Consider the following 16,038-nt stretch of genomic DNA (forward strand, 5'->3'; position numbering starts at 1 on the left):
GAATCCAGACCGTTGTTGAATTGTGTGGATTAATTAGGTTAAGAATAACTTGATTAAGTTGTGGGTAGAGAGATCATTCACACCACATAGCCTTTGAACTTGAACTTTAACAATTCAGTAATTAGTTTGGCCATAGAGATGTGGAAATTAGTTATTGGGTATATATGTTAGGTTGGCCAAAAGCCTCAGCATACCTTAGTGTTCGGTTACTAATTAAACATTGATATATCATCGTTAAAGCATTATTTAAGTATTGCTGTATCAGAGAAATTGAACCTGACCTATATCTCATCCATCACCTTAATACCTTTAATTTTAGTTTACTATTTTCTTAGATTTAATTGTCTTTTATTTTAAAATTCCAATCATCAAAAATCAATCATTTTTCCTATTTTCTTTACTTGAATAGCTCATATTTTATAACTTATCTCCGTGGGAACGATATTTGAACTCACACATCCCTTTATTAGTTGTGACACGTGCACTTGCATATTTGTGTGATTGATTTAATTGATTGTAATTTGCACAACAGTGAGCAAAGATAGCATCGAGTACTTGGCAAAGGTCTCCTTCAAAAGCGCATCCAGGGAGATAGCATCAAGGACAATATCAGACCCAGGATCCTTGGAGGCAAAGGATACGACTATGGTGCATGTGCCAGTGAAGGTGCCTTATAGCATATTGGTGAGCTTGGCAAGGGACATTGGGGCTGAATAGGACATAGACTATAAGTTACGCGCATCTACTGGATTTGGCGAATCTAGGCATGATGGTTCCTAGGATTCCCTTCTCAATCTTCATAACGTTCAGGAGGCAAGTCAAGTCCATCACTACGCAATATTGAACCCAGTTTTGCAATCTCCCCATTGCGTAATATAATGTCTTCAATTTCCATCTCTGCGCAATATAACAAAGCATGCATTTGCCACCTTAACCCTTTGCGCAATCTTTCCATTATGTTTCTTCTGATCCGACATATACATTGCGTATATACATAGCGCATATGATCTATATAGATATCATGATCTATATCCAATAACACCGTTCTTGTTTTAAAAAACTTATGTTAGTGTACGTACCTCCTTAAACTAAACTCAATACTTTTTGGGAGTTTATAGTATATCTCTTCAAAAAATTATGGGAAGCACCTCGGAAATCTTGCATATGTTGCATCTTGATGGGCTAGTCATACCAGCACTAATGCACCGGATCCCATAAGAACTCCGCAGTTAAGTGTGCTTGAGCGAGAGTAGTACTAGGATGGGTAATCTCCTGGGAAGTCCTCGTGTTGCACCTCTGCGCCAATGATCAGAACCAAAAGATCAGATTCAATTTTACAATTGGGCTGACCATGTGATCTTCCTCTACAAAATTGGCCTGGAATTGGCTTGAGTCGGAGCAGCTTTAACCATGGGTCTTCGATGGAACAAGGTAGGGGTGTACCTGCAAAACACTTCGACGCTCAAGTCAGATTTGGTTCAAACATGTTTTATCATGTAAAAGAAAATATGTACTTTGTGGTTAACACATTTATATTTATATTGAAATGATGAGTAGCTTGGGAGATGAGCATCTTTGGGAGATGAGACAGCAAGCCTTTGTCATTGGTTCTTGTGGGTAGCTGTTTGCAGTAGTGTCTTGGTGATGAAGTAATATAGCTATAATATTTAATACTAAGGAGCTTGATGATATAGGCTTGAGATAAAAAAGAGGTTGCAGCCTTTATTGACTGCAGTCTTTGCTTAAGGAAGAAAACTTTTGAGTGTGGGCTGGGCTAATGTTAATATCCAAATCAAGACTTTAGATTAATCATGAATTATAATTAAATTTTATTTCGATTATCTAATCAAGGATGTGGATATTGAATTTGGGGGTGATGCCACCCTGCACTGCGCAGCCATGTATTAAATGTTAACTAAATTATGCGAGTCTCATTAACTTCTAAAATCGAGCAAATCTCTTATCTATCCTTGCATGTCAAAAGTCAATACGTATATCATAAAATAGGGATCAAATAAGTTAGACATTGACCCTTTTCTTCACCATTCAAACATAATTGTTAGTAGAACTTTTTCATAGTGGTTTTCCATGACTAATTATTGGCAGTAATCAAGAACAATGGTTGTAAAACAAATCACTCACTTAACTAGTATTTATTTCACCCATTTTTTTTATTTTTAATGTTACTTAAGTCCGCATAAAATTGTCCAATTTTAGTTTTGGTAAAAACAAATTCGTTGTCATTAACAATTTTTCCCCCCAGATATTTGGTGTTTGTTTTGTGCAAATTGTATTACTCTAGCAGAAAATAGATACTAGTAATGATATTGCTTAAAGAAGCCATATAGCACAATCTGTACAAAAACTATCGACGCGATAGCATATACAGGTTACAACTTTTCAAGACAACCGCAGACCCAATATGAAATAATCGTATACAAGTCAATTCGTTATTCAATCTGTATCTTGACAAAAATTGACAGAAAATTCATGTTCGTCACCCCGCAAATACAAAATTAATCCGTGTTAATTTTCTTATAAATTATAAATTGGTATCATGTCAACCCTAATTATCATTCCAAATAACATATCCAAAACTCAAAGCAGTCAGCCAAATTTGCAATTTAAGCACTGGATTGGTTAGTGAATATTGGGTAAATGACATTACTCTGAAAGCCCACTCTAGAAGCTGAAGAACTTGAATAGCTTTTACCAAATCAACAGCTGATTACATATATGCTTTATGCTTGTAAGCAAACGATAGTGTACATTAAAAACACACCTTGAAGTGGTATTTGAGCAAAATTCAAAGAGGATAAATTTTTCATGGACCAGAACCAATAGGTACCCACTTAGACATAAATAATGAAATCCACAAGGAAACGAAAAAAAAAAAGGAAAGCGAGCTGTCAAGGTAAACCTCAATATTCCCTATCTCACCTACAAAGGAATTCACAATTGCAGCTATTTGGCCTTTGTGATGCAACTATCAAAATTTCACCATTGAAAATTAAGCTGTCTTTGGCTTGATTCGCTTCACCCTTGAATAGAGGAAAACACCAGCAAGAGCTATAGCAGTACCTGTGGAAAAAATAAATACCAAAAATCTCAGCAATAGGTGTGAAGGGATATGGTAGGGATTCAAAACAAAAATCTTCAAATGTTTTCCGGTTGAAACCAGAAAGAAGCAACTTTACCAAAAGCATTCACGGGAGAGACAGGTGTTTGGAAGAAGATGACAGAGCTCACAATGACCACCACCCGCTTCACACAGTTGCCCACAGAGTGGGTAACAGGTGATACCCTCTGCAATATCATATATGAAACCTGCAAGCCCATTCACAGAAAAACATTCATATCATTAAGGAATACAGCAAGGGAACCATGTCAAGAAATATAGTACGAGAAAGACCTTATATAAGGCACTAGTAAGTTAAAAGTAATGAGCAGACTCCCTAGTCATAACTTTGCTTTCTCATTCACTCATTTTCTCACTTAAATGATTGTTATATGTTAAAAGGCTTTGACTACCATTTTCCCATCAAGTCAGCATTTTTGTTCAGGCAGTCTACTAAGACTGTTTATTTCTTAATAAGCACACAATTCTAGGATAAAACAGGTCGTCCTTCTAATTCCATTAAAATGGTCAACAGCAGATTAAGATAAGGAAACACTGTTGTCATAATGCAACCAATAGTCACACTCACAAGCTTCCCCACAAAACTGACAGAACAAATGGCAAGCATAAAACCCTTCTCAATTGACATAACATAGAATACAAGCACCTAAAATATGTCACAGCATAATAGTCATACTGTCTCTCCGTTAAAATATTCTTAACCATCTCAATAGATGTTTTAGTACACCATCAGAGGATACCAAAGTTTATTATGTTAAAAAACATTTCACATATGTTTACAAAAAAAAAAAAAAAAATTTAACATGAAACAAATTTTTTTCAATAAGTAACAATCACTTATGTTTAATATAGCAGTTAAAAGACAAGAAACCAAAGAATAAGTAAAAGCACTCTTGAATAGCCAACAACCGTGAAGCTCAACTGTTACCAGCCCCAATCTCTAAAACTGGGGTGTGATGTTGATGTTGAAGGTTCATTTTACATTAGATCGCCTACTCTTCTCCCTTACCAGGTGCTTGCAACTCCAATGAATCCCCAAAAAAGTAAATAAATAAACGGGCACAATTACGCATAGAAGAGGAAAACTCACTTGCTGATATGCATGGAAAGAGAGTGCAGCAAGAAAAGATCTAATGTACACTTGTCTCACATTTAACCCCTGTCAAGAAAAATTATACAAAAACCTTTTAGCAACCTCGACACAATTATATCTTTCCGTTGTGGCTATGATAACAGCAAGTCTATCCATTTTAACCATCAAGATACTCACAGCAGATTGCAAGTAAGCAGGGCTAAATTTAACACCCTCCACGAAGACAGCCACAGGTGCTAACAAGAAGAAGGACATTATTGTTATTATAGAAAACAGGGTTATGTTGTCCATAGATTCCTGAGAAAAACAAAATGCCTGTTATTATCTGCTTTTTTAAATGTAAGATAAAAGATTCAAAAAAATACCTTCTGAAATACAAAGATTAATACCAACAATGAAATATATAAAAAACAAAGTGTTCATAGATCATGCTACCTCTTTCTTAATCATGACCTTCTTGCTAAGAACATTACGTGATTGATTTGTCACGTTCGAAGCCATTGCACTCCAAAATCCAGCCCTATTCAATATTCCACCAAAGCATATCAGAATGTGCATGACCAATTCTTTTCTGTTCAAATCTTGCTACGTTCCCTCTTCTCTTCCAATTGAAAGAAGATCAGATCTTACCAATTGAAAGAAGCCTCGGTAGCAGATGCCAGTGCAACTCCACCAACGATAGGCAGAAGGGAACCAACCACCCATGGTGTAGGAAACTATAAGAAGGTGAAACAAAGGATTACTATTGGAAAACATTAATTCCCAATAAGCTAAATGTTAATTTATTTTTTTCTTTAAAGGAAACGCTTACAATACATAAGTAATCACAGACAACTAACCCAGAAATAAACCAATATGATAAATTTACTTTAGATTAATTACAATAAGCAATGCCTGTTTGCAGTAAAAAAAAAAAAACTGTACTTTCTAACCTCTCCAAGGAACATTGCAGAAAGGATCACAGAGAAGAAAGGCTCCATGGCTTTGATCGTGTGAGTGAATGACACAGCAACCTTTCCAAGACTCATATTAGTGAAAAGGTTCCCCAAAGTATGTACCACAGCCAGTGGAACTATAGCTGCAAGCTGCCAAAGAAATCACACACACACACACACACACATAACGGTAAACAACACAGAACACGAGAATAGATAAATTCAATTCAGCACACAGACCAAAATACCTGTGCACCACTTAATTTCGGCCTCCGATGGAGATTCAAACCCCACATCAATGTCACAAGGACAGTCCCAACAGCGAATTGAACAGCAGTCACGGTTACCGGGAAATGAAACGCCTTCAATACCTGAGAAGAACGCGGGGAAGAGAAAACTGCATCAGGTTAAATCCGCATTCGAACACGTGACAGAATTCAATGATAATCGATTATAGATGATGACGATTTGGTTACCTGTTTGTTGTAGATATTGAAGTAGATGTTGAAGAGGTACCAGAGGCCAAACAAGGATCCAAGCTGGAGAGTCTTGAATAGCGTGCCGGAATCGGCGGAACCGGCGCTCTCAGGAACGGAAGTGGCTTTGGTCCGAAACGGATCGGAGGGTGAAGAGAGTGGAAGGGGCCTGAACTTGAAGGAAGAGGAAGGAGCAAGGGACCAGGATCGGCGAGTGAAGGAAGAAGAAGCGCCATTGGATGTGACGCTTTCGTTGAGTTTGGAAGAGAAATGAATGCGAGGAAGCGAAGGTCTCAAAGGCTTGTGGTTGTGTCTGTGGAGAGGGAGGGGAGAAGAGAGAGTGAAAGCCGCGCTCTGCATTTTTTCGAGATCTGAAACTGAAACCAAAAAACAGAAAATGAAACAGAAAACGCGAACACAAGAGCACGCTTCTCTCTTGTGTCTCTCTGAATCTGAATCTCACGGTGTCGTTTTTACTTTAGTATTTTTATATGGAGAGAGAGAATCCCTCGGAGGCTCCGCCAACCCCAATGTTTGGTGTGAGTGTAAGGACTCCGTTGAAAGTAGTAGGTAACGCCCCTGTGTGTGTAAGACACACTTTTTGAAACGAAAGATGCAAAACTGAAAATGAAATAATAATTTTATTTTTTTTGGAGATTGAAATAATATTGTAATAATAGACAAAATGGTAATAATGGATGACGAAAATAGAAAGAGAAAAAATAAAATATGAATCCAGATTCTAAGATGTCGGGTATTCTACTTTTCAACATTTGTTGTCCTTAATAAGTTAATTCAAACCATAAAAATTAACTGTTTGCGCTTCTTTTGATATTTTAAAATATACAAATAAGAGTAAATACCTTTTTTCGATTCTCAGCAAATTTTACGATACTTATTTTAGTCCTTAGTAAATGAAAAGGCTATTTATTAGTATATAAGAAATTCAAAGTGGACCTGTAACATCCTGTGTGCATCTAGTGTATTAACATACAATGGTAATGGCGCAGCTAAATAAATGCGGAAGCTAACTTTTTCTTTTCAATTATGACGTCATCATTATTAACCGAGTTGATTACTTAATCCATTTTCAAAATAGTGCATGTATGTAAGTTGCAATAAATAACTAACTGAATAACCTCATATATAAATGTGTATCTAATCACGGAGCTATAACACGTAGACCGGACAATAATCCTGATACATTATACAACTCCAGTCTAAATAAACGTAGTCAAAATAATGTGGCATAGACAACCCCAATGCTCACCAAATAAGGCAACAAAGCCAAACCAAGTCTCAACTCAGATAACATGATAATGAAAATAAAGCATAATCACTAATCAGGCATATCAGCAGTCAACATGCATAATCAACTCAGTTGCGGCCTCCTGCCGCCAGAGGTATCAACCCCCGAGGTACCTGTACCTGAAATGTGCCCCAACACGGGATGTGATTTCTAAAAAGAAATCTCAGTAAGACAAGGGGTCCTCAAGGATCTCTCCACCCCAAGCTCACTTACATGTGCAATATAAGTTCCAAAAGCAACATAACAGTATAAGTTCCAAATTCGTGCAATGCAGCATATAACCATGTCATGTGTGAAATAATCCTACTGGTCAGAGAATAAACATGCAGGAATTACATACGTGTACAACCTACAGTACAGGGAATCTCGCTTGTACCTCACCCACAGAACCACGATCTTGTATGTCTCCACATACTCAGGCTTACCGTCTAGGTGGAACACCACATACATGTCATAAGGCACTTGCACTTAACAACTCAATAGCATTTCAATAATCATCATTTCATGAAAACACATCATGCATATAAATCATCCCTCTATGAGGTATGGTGGAACCAATAATGGGCAACACCGATGACACGAAAGCTTACCTCGCAAGATAACAATCCAAGCCAAAGTCCACACTAGCCCAAGGTCCACAAACAACAAAATTACAATCTGTTTAGACCAGAAACATTATCCAAATCCATACTCTTAAGGTTCATTTCATTATGACAACATTTCCTTTTTCGTTTAGTACTCTTTAAGCTTCTCTCAAAGCTATGAGCCTTAATCTAAGTGGTTCTGACTTAATTAAATTATTACAGAGGTTCACATTAACCATTATGGGCCCATAAACCCAATATACCATTCTGTATGAACAGAAGTACAGAACAATACCCAACTCGAAATTCCCAGAATATCCGGATATTTGTCAGGGGCATATCCGGATATTCATATCCGGATATCCATATTCGGATATCACAAGCCCCATATCCGGATATCATATCCGAATATTTCGTGACAGAATGCAGTTTCTACATTTCGCGAAGATATTCCTTCAAGGTTCCATTTTTAACATATATACACGTTAAAGCATGCATCTTTAAGCCCATTTAGACCAGTGATCATGTTTAGCTACTTAATCCTATCATTTTTCATGCCAAGACTTGATCTTTAACAAAGAAACTCATGATCAAAGGTGAGAAACATACCCCAAAGGCTCAAAACAGAACCCAAGTGTGCTCTTGGAGCTCTCAAGTCAGCTCCAATGGTCTGCCACTTTGGAAGCACGAAAATGACAATCAAGCTAGGACCTTTCTCTCCAATGGTAGCTTCTTGGAGCAACACCAACCAAGAAAATGGCTCCCACTCTACCCAAACAATGAAGTCAGCCCAACAACCCCACAATACAGATATCATCACTCAGAAATAGAGCACCTTACACTCTCTCAAGTCTTATGCACACTCACACTAGGAGGTTTAGTAAAGGAACCAAGAGGAAATGTGGTCTCTTGGCTCTCAAGGTGAAGAGAGGATGAAGGTGGCAAGGTGGCTGCCTAAACTTCAGAAAACTCACGTAGAGAATGAAGATAACTAACCTAAAAATCTGTGCCAAAGGTATTTATAGTGCATTTAAGTTCTAATCGTCGGTATTAGCACTAATAGCTCCGCTAATCATTTTAATCCCAAAATTTAGATTCTGGACCAAGCCATTTTTCTAGGATTTTTCATATTTTTATTATAATTTTCGTAGCACTTTGCTGGTACGCGCTTTTACGTAGTCGGTATCAGTTCTGACGCCAGTTCTCATTATTTTGACTCCAGACTTGTTATACCAGTCCTATATATTATTCTAGGAATATTCACGTACTTATTAAAATTTTTGGGGTACTTCATCGGTACACTCTTATACCGAGAAGCAGAACCGGTATCAGCACCTTTCATCAGAAAAGCGACTTTCAACATTATTAAGTCCTTGTATTAATTATTTAAGCCTTCCCATATTTATTCTACGTCAATTATGGAATTTATCTTTTAACTCATAATTAAATTAATTAAATTCCTAATTTAACGGTGCAGGTTTTTACAAGACCCATTTTAGTCCTTTTGAGAGACTAATGTGGGTCTTTATTGAATTTGTGAGGGACCACGATTTCAACTAAATGGGTCCATTTTGAATTTCTTAAGGACCACGAATAGCCTTTTTATTTGCTAGGGATTAAAGCAGACATCATGAAATTTGCTGAGGACCAAAAATGATATTTACTCTACAAATTATATTTTTTGCGTTCGACTAAAATTAACAAATCTGCACAGGGTGACATATTTTAAACGAAAAATACGGTCCTTTTTGAATCCCTAGCAAAAAATATGGTCCTCACTTTCATCCCATACAAAAAAAACCCCATATTAGTCCTTTTTTATGGACTAAATTGGGTCTTCATTGAATTTCTGATTGATCACATTTTCAAAGAATTGAAATTGTAGAGGGACCAAAAGTTGACATTTTTTGTGTGGAGGGGCCAAGATTCTTTGACACTAGTATCAAAAAAAAGTTTGACACCTCATATAAGAGTCTTTAAATCAAGGCTGATCAACGATGCCACGTGCTTACAAAGATCAAAACAAGATCAACGACTCTCAGTTGAGGTTAAAATCATTGAGAGGGGATAATCTGTATTAGAGAAACCACTTTAACCATATTCACAGTTCCATACAATTCACATAATAAATTGAAACATTTGCATAACACAGTTAAAGTGTACTGCACAAAAATATATGAATGTACCAAGTGAAAATCTGAGCTCAGCGTTAGACACTGTGTCCTTAACACAATATTATCCTCTCTATGGTGCCCAGGATTCGTGGACAACTGTCTCCAAGGATAGAACGAATTATCTCTATTCTTATGGTGCATTTTCTCATTGAATAGCCTCATCGAACTCAATTTATGTCTGACCAATTGCACTAGAGTAGAAGAATGCAAATGTAAATGAAATGAAAAAAAAAATTCTTCAAAAATCCCGATTCTCCATATATTTATAGGAAACGTAAGGTTACGATTCAAAAGGCATACATTCGTTGACGAAACAACACATCTGTTTGACATGAAAAGACACATTTGTTCGACGATGAAAAGACACACTTTTTCAAATAAAATTTCTTTTTCATAAAAATAAATTCAAAAAATTAATTTCAACAGATGTCAAACTTTTTATTCGATATCGGTGTCAAATGATCATATATATATATATATATATATATATATATATATATATATATATATATAAATAGGGGAAGGACCCGTTTATAAATTTTTTTTACAAATTACACTAAGTCTGACCAGTCATACACTTTTGGTTGAAGTATGACTAGTCAAATATAGTGTAATTTGTAAAAATTTGTAAATATAACATTCCATATATATATATATGTTACGAGAAAATACTTTCTCATGTTGTTGAAGAAAGTATTTTTTCTGCCACACATACATTGACATAGGAAAATTTCCTAACGGTGAACCCACTTGAAACATAAGAAAATTTCTCCTCTCCTAAGAGAAATACAAAGCCCATATATATATATATATATATGGGACATGATATTCTTACACCGGTGTAAGAGTTAGAAGTCTTACACTCAATTGTGACCATTGATCCACTTGTATCCAATGACTCACATTACTAAAAAAATTAGAGCCCTTAGATATAAGTGGGATCAATGGACAAGATTGAGAGTGTAACTTACACTAATGTAAAATGATCATGACCCTATATATATATATATATATATATATATATATATATATATATTATATTATATTATATTATATTATATATATAGAGAGAGGTAAGACCTTTGATACCAGTGTCAAATCTGGAATTTGACACCTCATTTAAGAGTCGTTAGATAAAAAAAGATCAACGACTCTGATTTGTAAGCATGTGACACCATTGATCTTTTTTTATCTAACAGCTCTCAAATGAGGTGTCAAACTTTAAATTTGACATCAGTGTCAAATGATCCTACCTCATATATATATATATATATATATATATATATATATATATGAGGTTTACATTTCTGCAGCTGTTGTACGTGCAACAATCAAATATTTGCCATATATATACTTGAAAGCATTAAATACAGGGAATCATAATCATACAAAGGATGAAAGCATTAAATGTGGGGAATCATAACCATACACTTGTCGTTGTTGTACATAAAGCGGCTACAGAAATAATTTTACATATATATATATGGCAAAATGATTTGTAGTGTGATTGCATATAAGTATTGATGCAGCTACCTAAAGACTACGTCGTTTTGGGTGGGATAAAGAATGTTCACGTTCAAAATTAATTGTAGAAAATGAAAATATTATATTTATTTCTATCTTTTTATGATTATGATTTTCCATATTTAATGCTTTATATTTATTTTCACTTTTGTATGATTATAATTTCCCATATTTAATGCTTTTACACTATAAAACGACGTAGTTTATATGCCTGCATCAATCCGTAAGTGTAGTCACTATACTTCCACTAAACTATATATTGCAAAATGATTTGTAATGTTACTGCATATAAGCATTGATGCAGTCATCTAAAAACTACGTCGTTTTGGTTGGGATAAAGAAAGTTCGCGTTCAAAATTAATTGTAGAAAATGGAAATATTATATTTTTTTTCACCTTTGTATGGTTATGATTCCTTATATTGAATGTTTTATATTTATTTCATCTTTGTATGGTTATGATTCTTCATATTCAATGTTTTATATTTATTTCAATCGTTGTATGGTTATTATTCCCTATATTTAAATTTTTACACTATAAAACGACATAGTTTGCATTAATTTTTACGTGCAGCCATTATTCATCCACTAAATCCTATATATATATATATATATATATATATATATATATATTTGGTACACAGTAAGGCATATATTTGATTCCTACAAAATCCTACTCGGGAGCGCCACTTTAATTTATTCCTGACCCAAAAATAATTGTAAATAAAATTTGCTCACATATGACATGAATTTGTAATATTCTTAATTCTTTGTATTGTATAGTAGAATAACTGATTCTGAGCCCCGGGAGCACGAGAAGAAATGTAGTGCTCCTGGCCTATAAAATTTGAGGTACTTCTTCTCACAAAATAGGGGAGCAAAATGAGAAAAGAAAAAAATGAGAGGGATAAAAATGGAAGAAAAAATTTACTCATGTAAGAGAGACCACCAAATAATAAAATGGACCTGGATCACTTAATTATTTTTCTCGGAGCACATATAAAATATATGACATCTCCTTTTAAGTTTTTAACAAGACCATGGTTAAATAATTAGGTTTGATTCCAGGCCATCTTCATTCTTTTATTTTTCATATTTCTATTGAGATTCAATGAATTTTTTCTAAAAACTAAAAAAAAAAAGAAGTTAAAAGTGGATCCTTTCATATATTATTTCCTACAATTTTTTTTTTTGGTAAACATTGATGAACAACTTAAATCTCCCATCACGTGATCATATTAAATAATACATATGATAATTCATTAAAAAAAACTCATTTTAAGTGTTGGGACATAAATTTGCTTAAATTTTAAAAAACGTCTTCTTTTAAAAAAAACTCTAATAAAATATTGAGTATTAGTGGTTCAAATATAAAGTTAGTTAAATTTGTACCCAAAAAAAAGTTAGTTAAATAATTTAAATACACGTAACTCATGTCCTTTAGACAAATAAAATTCACAACGCAATTAAGATATTTGTTTGGAAATAGATTAATTTTAAAATAAACCTTTTTTGTTTATGAAAGCTCTCTAAAAAATAGATAAAAAAAAATTGACCATAAAATAAATTAGGGCTTTATTAATCTTATGTGACATAAGAGAAGCTCTCTTATGTCATAGAGATAATTATAAATGAGACCCACTCACTTAAAAAAAAAAAAAAACACGAAAGTCGATATATGTGAGAGAAAAATATTTTTCAGATAATATTTTCCCAATAAATTAATCACATGACGCACGCTACTAGGAAAACGTGGGAAGACAAAAGGCAACACTAAATGGTGTCAGATTTTGGCATTTTGCAAAAGAAAAGGAAGAAAAGTGTGACATGCGAAGGTGTCAATAAGAAAATAAAGTACACTGTGATCCTGTCAAATGGATCTTGGAATATTCTTTACCCGAAGCAGTATCTTCATGAGGGAATTTTTTTTAATATTATGCGAGTATCGAATTTTTTATTTTATCTTAATCCATGCTTTTCTTTATAATTCTTTCTAAATTCTAAAAATTTCCTCTTTTTAGCAATGATATACATATATTGAGATGGGCTCCCTCCTACCATTCATGTCAAAAAGTAAATACACATAAATTGAGATAATAGTTTCTTGCATTCTTTTTCTATGATTGAGATCTCTCTATACATATATGCCTAGCACTTAAATTGCTGTAAACATTTTAAATTTGTAAATATCCTAGTAACGTCTATTCTAACTTTGAATTTACAACATATAACGAAAAGATTAAATTACAACTTTATTGCAGAAACGTATAACAGAAAGATTAATTGAGAACAGATTTGAATTCAAACTTTGAATTCAAATTTCAATTCAACGCTCCCCCTCAAGTTGGTGCATGGATGTCAATTATGCCTAACTTGCTAATTGCTTCTTCAAACATTCTTCCAGAAATCGCTTTGGTCAATACATCTGCCAACTGATCTTCAGATTTCACATATGGGAATTGGATTACTTTTTGATATAGTTTTTCCCTGATAAAATGTCGATCCACCTCAACATGCTTAGTCCTATCATGTTGGACAGGGTTGTGAGCAATTTCTATGGCTGCTTTATTGTCACAATGTAGCTTCATTGGCTGCTCATAACATATTCCCAAGTCCTTTAATACACTCTTAATCCACAATAATTCACAAACACTGTGTGCCATCCCTCTAAACTCTGCTTCTGCACTAGACCTTGCAACAACCTTTTGTTTTTTGCTTTTCCAAGTTACCAAGTTTCCTTCCACAAAGGTAAAGTACCCTGAAGTGGATTGCCGGGTAGATTTATCCCCTGTCCAATCTGAATCGGTAAATCTTTCTATGTCGTGGTTCTCATTTTTTGAGAATAGTAATCCCTTCCCAGGTGAACCTTTAAGGTACCTAAGAATCTTGTATACTGCATTCATGTGGTCCACGCTAGGGGCATGCATAGACCTGCTCGCTACACTCACTGCATAGGCTATGTCTGGCCTAGTGTGAGATAGGTAGATCAATCTTCCTACCAACCTCTGATATCGGTTAATATCTGTTGCCACCTGATCCGGATGTATCCCCAGTGCATGATTCATCTCTATTGGCGTCTCCACTGGCTTGCAAGCCAGCATCCCAGTCTCGGCTAGTAGATCCAAGACATACTTTCTTTGTGATAGAAAGATTCCATGGTTTGATCTTGTTATTTCAATTCCAAGGAAATACTTTAACTCGCCTAGATCCTTCATTTCAAACTCGGTTGACAAGTGTTGCTCTAATAAGTTTGTGGTATCCATTGTTGGATTAGAAATTGTGGCATTCTTATCTAATAAGCTTAAGAGATGTTGATATTGATCACTAGAAAACAACACTCCAGAAGCATTATCGTTCTTTTCTCCTTGTTCATTTCGCGTTTCCTGCACAACATTATTCACATTATGTGATGCACTGGTTCTTCGCTTATATCCTTGCGGAAAACCATGAACATGAAAGCAAGTGTCCACTGTGTGATTCGATCTTCCACAGTGTGTGCACATTTTTCCACTCTGACCATGTCCACCATAATTATTGGATGGACTTCAACCTTTTCCTCTAAAATCTCCTCCAGCAGTGTTCATTCGAAATGAATTTTGTTCATTGACAACAACAAAGGCTTTAGCATTGGTTATATTTGTCGAGCGAACTTCTCCTTGAAACTGCTGTTCTTTTTGCACAACCATGGAGAATGTTTGAATAGTATCTGGTAGTGGATTAATCAATATAATTTGGGATCTTAGGCTTTGTTTGGGAGTTTGGAGGGGAGGGGAAGGAAAGAAATCCAACGGGAAGGGAGGGGGAAAAAGGGAAGGGAAATGAAGGGTATTCCCTTCCCTTGTTTGAGAGTTCAAAAAATGGTAAGAGAGAAAAATAGAAGGTTAGTGAGATATTTTTACCATTTTATCATTTTTTGAAAAATTAATATATTATTATATTTTACAAATAAAAGAAAATTTAATTTAAAAAAAATTATTTATATACTTTTCCCACTACTAAAAAAGATCATATTTTTGGCGAAATGTTTACGTTTCAAACGAAGAAAATATATTTTTGACGAAATTTTTTACCTATCGAAATTTTGAATGAAATAAATTTGCACAAAAATTTTAACCAGAACATAATTTCGTCGAAATTTTCAACAAAATTTAAATTCCCTCAAAGTTTTAACGAAAATGATTTCTTAAATTTTTTTGACAGAAAAAAATTCCATCGAAAGTTTGGATAAAGAAAAGAACTCCGTCGAAATTTCTGACAGAAATGCTTTCCGTTAAAATTTTTTGAAGGGAATGTGTTTCGTCGAAAATTTTGAAGGAAATTTTTTTTGTCAGAATTTTTAACGGAAATATTTTGGTCCAAACTTTGGACGGAATTTAGATTTAGTCAAGAATTTTGAAGGAATTTTTTTCGTCACAATTTTTTGTTGCAAAAGTGTTCCGTTAACAATTTCGACGAAAATATTTTTCGTCAAAATTTTTGATGAAATTTATATTTTATAAACAAATTTGACATAATGTGTTTTTGTCAAGATTTTTGACAAAAACATTTTCTGTCAAAAATATCTACGAAAATATTTTTCATTGAAAATTTTCTATAGAAATATGTTCGTCGACAGTTTTGACGGAAATATTTTCCGTTAAATTTTTTGATGAAAATATTTACGTCAACTTAGATTCCGTCAAGGATTTTGAAGGAACTTTTTTTCGTCAAGAATTGATGAAATTTTTTACGGAAATGTGTTCCATCAAAATTTTTGATGAAAATGTGTTCCGTTAAAAATTTTTAACGGAAATATGTTTTGTCAAA

General features: G+C 34.3%; 2 protein-coding genes and 1 non-coding gene across 5 annotated transcripts; 1 reads left to right on the forward strand and 2 right to left on the reverse strand.

The window, feature by feature from the left end:
- Nucleotides 1-1,177: 1,177 nt before the first annotated feature.
- On the forward strand, nt 1,178-1,297 carry LOC133293291 (5S ribosomal RNA). Its single transcript, XR_009749043.1, has one exon. It is a non-coding gene; the product is annotated as a 5S ribosomal RNA (ribosomal RNA).
- A 1,430-nt stretch (nt 1,298-2,727) lies between these two features.
- On the reverse strand, nt 2,728-6,186 carry LOC133293285 (phosphoenolpyruvate/phosphate translocator 1, chloroplastic-like). Of its 3 annotated transcripts, none has more exons than XM_061491831.1 (9): nt 5,644-6,186; nt 5,416-5,538; nt 5,165-5,317; nt 4,863-4,948; nt 4,668-4,737; nt 4,395-4,529; nt 4,230-4,298; nt 3,198-3,327; nt 2,728-3,081 (listed from the first exon to the last, which is right to left on the reverse strand). In XM_061491831.1, exons 1-9 carry the CDS (start codon nt 6,001-6,003, stop codon nt 3,011-3,013), a joined length of 1,197 nt encoding a protein of 398 aa, XP_061347815.1. In that variant the 5' UTR covers nt 6,004-6,186; the 3' UTR covers nt 2,728-3,010. The 3 variants fall into 3 exon arrangements, with proteins under 3 accessions (XP_061347815.1, XP_061347813.1, XP_061347814.1); XM_061491829.1 differs by having other exon boundaries at nt 4,410-4,529; nt 4,668-4,752; XM_061491830.1 differs by having other exon boundaries at nt 4,668-4,752.
- A 7,385-nt stretch (nt 6,187-13,571) lies between these two features.
- LOC133293287 (uncharacterized mitochondrial protein AtMg00810-like) lies at nt 13,572-14,918 on the reverse strand. Its single transcript, XM_061491833.1, has 2 exons — nt 14,783-14,918; nt 13,572-14,665 (listed from the first exon to the last, which is right to left on the reverse strand). Exons 1-2 carry the CDS (start codon nt 14,916-14,918, stop codon nt 13,572-13,574), a joined length of 1,230 nt encoding a protein of 409 aa, XP_061347817.1.
- Between the last annotated feature and the right edge of the window lie 1,120 nt (nt 14,919-16,038).

The sequence above is a fragment of the Gastrolobium bilobum genome, unplaced genomic scaffold, assembly GCF_033153095.1.
Source record: "Gastrolobium bilobum isolate Gb01-03AN ecotype WA unplaced genomic scaffold, APGP_CSIRO_Gbil_v1 utg9409, whole genome shotgun sequence".
NCBI classification, from domain to species: Eukaryota; Viridiplantae; Streptophyta; class Magnoliopsida; order Fabales; family Fabaceae; genus Gastrolobium; species Gastrolobium bilobum.

What these genes read in the sequence shown, in the direction of transcription:
- LOC133293287 (XM_061491833.1), bottom strand. Translation starts at nt 14,918, where the DNA reads ATGGTTGTGCAAAAAGAACAGCAGTTTCAAGGAGAAGTTCGCTCGACA. An exon ending in AGGAGATTTTAGAGGAAAAG is followed by an intron (nt 14,666 to 14,782) that starts GTTGAAGTCCAT and finishes GTTTTCCGCAAG; the next exon opens with GATATAAGCGAAGAACCAGT.
- LOC133293285 (XM_061491830.1), bottom strand. Translation starts at nt 6,003, where the DNA reads ATGCAGAGCGCGGCTTTCACTCTCTCTTCTCCCCTCCCTCTCCACAGA. An exon ending in TCAATATCTACAACAAACAG is followed by an intron (nt 5,539 to 5,643) that starts GTAACCAAATCG and finishes CGTTCTTCTCAG; the next exon opens with GTATTGAAGGCGTTTCATTT. An exon ending in CTCTCCCGTGAATGCTTTTG is followed by an intron (nt 3,082 to 3,197) that starts GTAAAGTTGCTT and finishes TTTTTTCCACAG; the next exon opens with GTACTGCTATAGCTCTTGCT.